Raw genomic sequence first — 6,755 nt, 5'->3', positions numbered from 1 at the left:
ATATATATATATCTATACTGACATGTTTTGCAAGATGATCCTTTACAATCAATTTAAGGCTAGGTTCACACTAGTGCAAATTGGAATGCGGGGCAATTCACATGATAGGAGATTGTGACTGGCTCTCTATGGAGCCGGTTCACACATCTCCGTGGCGAATGCCAGTCGGCTTGCAGAGGAGTGCTGTACGTCTTTGGCTCCGCTTCAGGTCTGAATTCAGCCAAATATTTGTCCCTGAAACGGAGAACAGGGACGCGCTGGACTCCTGCCGTGTACCGCGTCCGATTTCAGTGTGAACCCAGCCTAAAGCAGAAGGACCTTGAAAAAAAAAGAAACCAGTTCGAACACCTCATCTAAGCATTGGAACGCTGCAATATATTAAATGGTTTGTTTTTAGCTTAGTTACACTTTAAATATATATAATAAAAAAAAAGTGAGGAATACGTGAATGACCACGTAAAGAAAAAAAAATCCCTAATTGTTTAGTTTAATTTCTAAGACTGGGTTCACACTTATGCCAATTGGATGCGGTTTTCTCCAGTTTGAACCCAGGCTAGATGTTAAATTCTAAAAATTCAAGTATTCTCTAAATAACCAACAAACCAGCGGCTATACACATTTTACTATGAAAACATAATCCTGATACACGTGTCTGGGTTACAGTGACAGCAGGAATAAAACAAATAGCAGGTCACACTGGCTGAACTGTCCAGCATTTTTGGGGATGGGAGAGTTTTACTCTGGAGACCAAAGTGTCAGCAAACAGTAAAGAATCTCACGCTGCAGTGAAGAACCTAGCAGCCAGCTATTCTTTTTGCATATGCTGAAAATGTTACAGGTCAACAAAGCAATGAAAAGAACATGGTATACAGCGAACAATCACATGTAGTAGCTAGAAAAGTCCAGAGCGGTCTACCATTGTTTGGACAGACTGTTTTAAAAAGCAAAAAGGAATATACCTGAACCAATTTAATCATAACTTCTTTTTAGTGAATTGGCAAATTAAACCTTTCCCCACGTTTGTGAGGGTCCGATTGACCTTACCCCTACAATTTGTAAAAAGGGGAAAACGATGTACAAATGCTTAGTCAAGGTGAGAGCGTGATTTAAACACAAAAAAACAAAACTACTATAGTACACCCTGTCACATGGCAAAACAATAGCGATCAGTTAGGAAAATCAACCCTGGGCAGTGGATTATTTTACCAAACAGATTTGTCCATCAGGCAGTAGGGATGGTCTATAACAAAAAAAAAAAAAAAAAAAAAAAAAAAAAACTTACATTCACTGATTCAATGTAAATGGCCTATTTGGGGATTTTTTTCTTTAAAGCCTGTGGGCACCTTATGGGTACCCATAAAATGGAGCTGCCAATTGGCCAACAATCTAGTTCCTACAGATGGCCTTGAACACACTGACCACTGAAGCAATCAATCGGTCAGCTTAGGATTTACAATGTTCCTCAATGAGGAACCATGCCAGATGGAACTTTGCACACTTGAGTATTTATAAAAGAGTGAAGTGCCATACAAGAACATATTTTGGGCAGGATTATGGGTTTTTGGCACTACAGACTTATGAGTGCTTAAAAAAAATAAAAAAATAAAAATACGCAATTTAGACTCCCTTCCGGTGAAGCCAATGGAGTCAAAACCACCCCATTCTACGTCAGTAGTGGTTCATGTACCCTTTTGATCTTCAGACTTTGAGCTACAGGAGCCTGAATGCTCAAATGTGATAAAGAACAATTTAGAAGCATGAGCTTTAAGCTACAAAACACTGAGATGTGAATGGGAGCTTTCAGTACAACTTTTTTCAACCCTCCTTAAGCAGAATTCTTGTAGATGGAGCCATCAGACTATTGGATCATACACAAACATTCTACCTTACGTTAAGGTGTAGGGTCTATATGGATGCTGGGCTTAAAAAAAAAGCCAGTTCTTTTGGCAGAAAAATAAAACCCATTTAACATTTTATTTTTGCTAGAAAACTCCTCTCAAAAATGCAAACTAGAAGGTTTTTTTTTTTCTGCCTCTAAATTAGGATACAATATGCCCATTCTTTAAGTCAGTGTGCATGGACCCTTAGGGGGTTATTTAAGAAAGAAAAATCCACTTTGCACTGCAAGTGCACTTGGAAGTGCAGTCGCTCTAAATCTAAGGGGTAGATCTGAAATGAAGGGAAGCTTTGCTGATTTAATCATCCAAATCATGTGCAAGCTAAAATGCCGTTTTTTATTTTCCTTGCATGTCCCCCTCAGATCTACAGCGACTTTACTTCCAAGTGCACTTGTAGTGCAAAGTGGATTTTCCTTTCGTAAATAACCCCCTTAGACTGCTTTTACTGTATGATAGCTGCTACTGCAAAGTGCTGCTACAAAACACTAACTTCCGGGCATGCTCAGCATCTTCGAACAGCGGCTCCGTGTCTGAATGGACACACAGAGCAGCGGCTCAGGTGCCCCCATAGCAAGCTGCTTGCTGTGGGGGCGCCAGGAGCACAGAAGAAGGACCTGAGAAGTGGAGGATCTGGGTAGCTCTGTGCAAAACCACTACACAGAGGATGCAAGTATAACATGTTTGTTATTTTTAAATAAAAAAACCTGAGACTTTAGTGTCACTTTAAAAGAAAAATCACGGAGGCCGCCATCTATCCCGTGTTGCCGCACTTCGGAATTACTGCCCATTCATTCCATTGGGCAGGGGCAGTTTAGGAGCGCTGTATACACCGCCCCAAAGATGCTGCTTGCAGGACTTTTTTCCCGATCCCGCAAGAGCACTGCCCCAGTGCGAAAGCACTTGGGTTTTCAAGAGAGGCAGTTTTCAGGTGCTTTACAGGAGCTATTTTTAGCGCTAAAACACCTTTGTGAAAACCGCCTCAGTGTGAAAGGGGTGTAATCACTAACAAGCCCACCAAATCCTGATTTGTTCTGTTCTTAATGCACATCCCACGTCACCATCTTGAATGGGGACCTGGCTGTCTCTACCTCCATTATACAGTTGGCCCATTTATGATGCTCATTTGATCCCACGCATGTGCAGAAAGAAAAAATTGTCACTTTAATTGCATAGCCTCTTGGAGGTGCGATATATATAACCTAAGAGGCTGTAGGCATCCATTAACTGGAAGTATAAGGCCGTTAACGAAAACATAAAAATAAAATATTTGCTAAAATAAATAAAAGAGAAAGAAGTTTGGAACAGAGCAATATTAGGGCTCATGTACACATTGACCGTCGGAAACCGCATAACGCCGCTGCAATTTTGCTGCCAGCGCATTCCTATCCTGAATGTGATTCTTCCACGTTAAAGAGAGGGAAGTTCAACCTCCCCTAACCACAGCAGCTTCTAAGCTCTTGTAAAAAATAAAAAAAAAATAAAAAAAAAAAAATATGTGTGTGCATTGACACATAGGCTTTTATGGAGTAGCTATGGCAAAAAACAAAAAAAAGAACGCCAAAAGCTCCTAAACTCAGGTTTAGAAGCTGTTGTGTACATGAGCCCTTAGATTCAATCTTACTGTTGATCGATTTACTGCCTAGAAGGAAAAAAAAATATATAATAAATGATCAGAGGACCAGTTGATCCATCATACACTTATCATTTTGATCCATCTGCTTTCCCACAATTTCCCTACAGCCTGATCAGAATAATTTCAATGAAATTCATTGATTTTCCAAAAATGAATAACAGTGCAGTACATGTCTTTTCTAAAACTCATAGACTCAGATTTCACAATTCTGTTAATAATCATCCCATTAGCCTGTTATGTGTATGGCCATCATACCAGTTTAAAATATGCACATCTGCCCAAAATATAAAAGAAAAACAAAACAAACAAACAAAAAAAAAAACTTTAGATCAATGGCCTTTGCAATAAAATTCTTGTTAGTATATCTAAAGGGGGATTGTGACGTGTGTGGTTAACTTAAATCTTTTGTAATGGACAAAAGCAAACTCTGCATGAGCTAAATTAATATTATTATACAAGATTTATAGAGTGCGAACAGTTAGCGCAGCGCTTTACAATATAAAAGGGAATCAATGCAGTTACAATACAATAAAATACAAGAGAGCTCTGCTCATAAGAGCTTACAATCTAATAGGGCGGGGCATTCATTTTATACATCTTTGTGGACAAGCATCCTAAATATGTAAATTATACATTACATTCACATATCGCTTAATACTAAAAAAAAATTTAAAAAAGCCAAATAAGACCCATTATGATCAGTTTGTTTTTTAGTCTTTACATGTTCATATGTGCATAGGCAAAAATAGCTCTTGATCATGCGCATATGTAGGGGAAAAGAAAATTAGGCCAAATACTTCCAGCGTTTTCATTAATACACTAAGGCTTGGCTTTAAAATCCTTACACAATAGAAAATAATTGGCTGTAACTAAAAGCCTAAAAACTACATAAAAATAAATAATTTGAAAAATACAAAAGTTAAAATTTACGTGAAAAAAAATAAAAATGAGAAGGTTGACAGACATTTCCACCAGGGGTTCAAAGAGTTGGGTCAACAATAGGGAACATCTCGCTGCTCTACAAGCACACGTGCCAGCAGCTTTGCGCCAAACGGTTACTCTTCTTACAACAACAACAGAGGAGAACTCAACTCTTTCCATTGATAAAAAAAAAAAAAAAAAGTCCTAGGCAGAAAAATACTGAAACTCTCAATTCCTGTATGTTTAGCTTTGTCTGCACTTTTTCACATTATGTCCCATGGCACTCTTTACATATCTCAATTTGCTTTGGTCTTTGTGTTTTGTTAGGTCTATACAAAGGAGGGATTTAGTAAAACTGGAGCTGTACATTGTAACCAATCAGCTTCTAGCTTCAACCTCAGTTATGCTTTTGAAAACAAAAGCTAGAAGCTGACTGGTTGTGATGCACAACCAGCCCCAGCCTTAGTGAATTCCCCCTGAAAGTATTTTGATGATCAGAAACCACAACTACACAGGTCAAGTGTTCATCTAATGGAGGTGGCACACGCTGCAATCAGAACAAACTATTCTTCAGATAATATGATCAGCTCTATTAATGATCAAAAAGACACGTTCTGTGTCCTCAATCAATTTCAGGCCAAGCCGATCAATTTAACTGAACATCATTCTCATTGGTTTGGATGGAACATTTGATCGTTTTGAAAGCAAATAAAAAACTAACAGTATGGTGCATCAAACAATTTTTTTGATCAGACAAGTAAAGCAGGCCATAGATGAGTCGAAAAACGAACACAAATGTGTGCTGATCTTTGAATCAAATTTGGCATCATTAGCGTGCCAGCAGCAACATGCGATCTAAAGTACCTGATCCAACATGCTTTGTTTTTTGAGAATCTAAACAATCGATGGCACAATCGTGTGAGCTATTTGTGGTTTTCGTTCAATGGGAACTTCAATTACGACCAAATTTATATAGGATTGTAATTTTTTTTTTAAAGGTTAACTTTTTTATTGTTTTTATGAATAGGATTGTTATTTTGATATTATTATTTCAGGTACCGTACTTATATAGAGCCGTCGATTTACATATATATTCAAATCGGTCCCTACCCTCAAGGAGCTTACAACCTGATAGGATTTTCACGTCCGATTTGAAATACGGTCCTAAGATTGACGTACACACTTAACGATCCTATCGTATTATCTACTTTCCTACGATCTGGGAATCATTTCGATCATTTGTATCTTAGCTAATAAATAAATCTGATGTTGAAGAATTTTTTTTGAGCAGATCATTCCAGGTATGGCCACCATCAGTGATATTCCTAGACATCCCTACCGATAGCACTACAAACAACAAGATCTGGTGTCCATCAGGAAGATCGGTCCTAACCATGACATATGGAGGCAGTCGTGTGCCCACCCCCCCCCCCCCACATTGTACACTCGCCCCATTTTCTCATCGTTCTGCCCATGTAAAGTTCTCAGAAGACGGCCAAGTTGTCGCTGTGGGTTGAGGAATGGCACTGGCTGAGAAGTTTAGAGGAATGCGGGGACGATGGCAGGGCCGGGGCCAGCAGAGGCCCTCTAGATCCCACCATGACACCAGCCTAGGCAGCTCCAGGATCTAGGACGTCACACTTCTCTACTCTTTCCGTGAGTCGTCATTGAACATGGCCAATGATGGGGGGTGGGGGGGGATGTGGAGGAGGATCGGGGACCCCTCCCCTACATCCAGCAGCCGAATGATTAGGGAGATGTGCCCGATCAGACATAGTGATGATCGGGGGGTGCAGCAAGGTGGGCACCACCTGCAGACAATGGGGGAGAGCACACCGCGACACACAGGAGAGGGAGGGGGACGTCAGATCGGACACGTATTGAACACAAGGCTCACCTTTCTCTTAGGCATGATTGATGATGATGTCGGGGGTGAAGGCCTCGCCCTGGAACTGATGTGGTGGAAGAAGAAGAAGAGGAGGACTCTGGCGATCGCTAGTGCTCGAGAGGAAGCGCAGTGACTGGAGCCTCACAACCGCTTTCCGCACAACTAGTCTCCCTCCTCTCCACCTCCAATCCTGGCTCGCACAGCGCTACGGCTCCCTGATTGGACGAAGCTAGTTTACAAATTCTGCGAGTCACGCCCACTCCAAAAGCGGACCACCTACACCCTCGGCCGAGTTGGGCGTGGCCGTGCACAAATATGACAGTGTGTGATTTACTACAGGCACGCCTCTTCCCGTTTCTCCGCCCAGACCTGCCTTTTGGACCTATAGGAAGGAGGGAGAGGGGCTCGGCTTCCG

At 40.8% G+C, this 6,755-nt stretch overlaps 1 protein-coding gene across 2 annotated transcripts in view; it reads right to left on the bottom strand.

Moving 5' to 3' along the window:
- HMGN3 (high mobility group nucleosomal binding domain 3) overlaps positions 1-6,548 on the bottom strand; it is a 19,662-nt gene extending 13,114 nt beyond the window's left edge. The window contains exon 1 of one of the 2 annotated variants that reach the window (XM_077487343.1): positions 6,350-6,548. In XM_077487343.1, coding sequence (XP_077343469.1) covers positions 6,350-6,364 — 15 coding nt within the window. In that variant the 5' untranslated portion in view covers positions 6,365-6,548. The remainder of the gene's footprint in view (positions 1-6,349) is intronic. The other variant, XM_077487344.1, reaches the window with a different exon arrangement.
- Positions 6,549-6,755: the final 207 nt, after the last annotated feature.

The sequence above is a fragment of the Lithobates pipiens genome, unplaced genomic scaffold (assembly GCF_037356315.1).
Source record: "Lithobates pipiens isolate NorthernLeopardFrog02 unplaced genomic scaffold, aLitPip1_a1.2 Scaffold_18, whole genome shotgun sequence".
Taxonomy (NCBI): Eukaryota; Metazoa; Chordata; class Amphibia; order Anura; family Ranidae; genus Lithobates; species Lithobates pipiens.
This window is presented reverse-complemented; position numbering and strand designations above follow the sequence as displayed.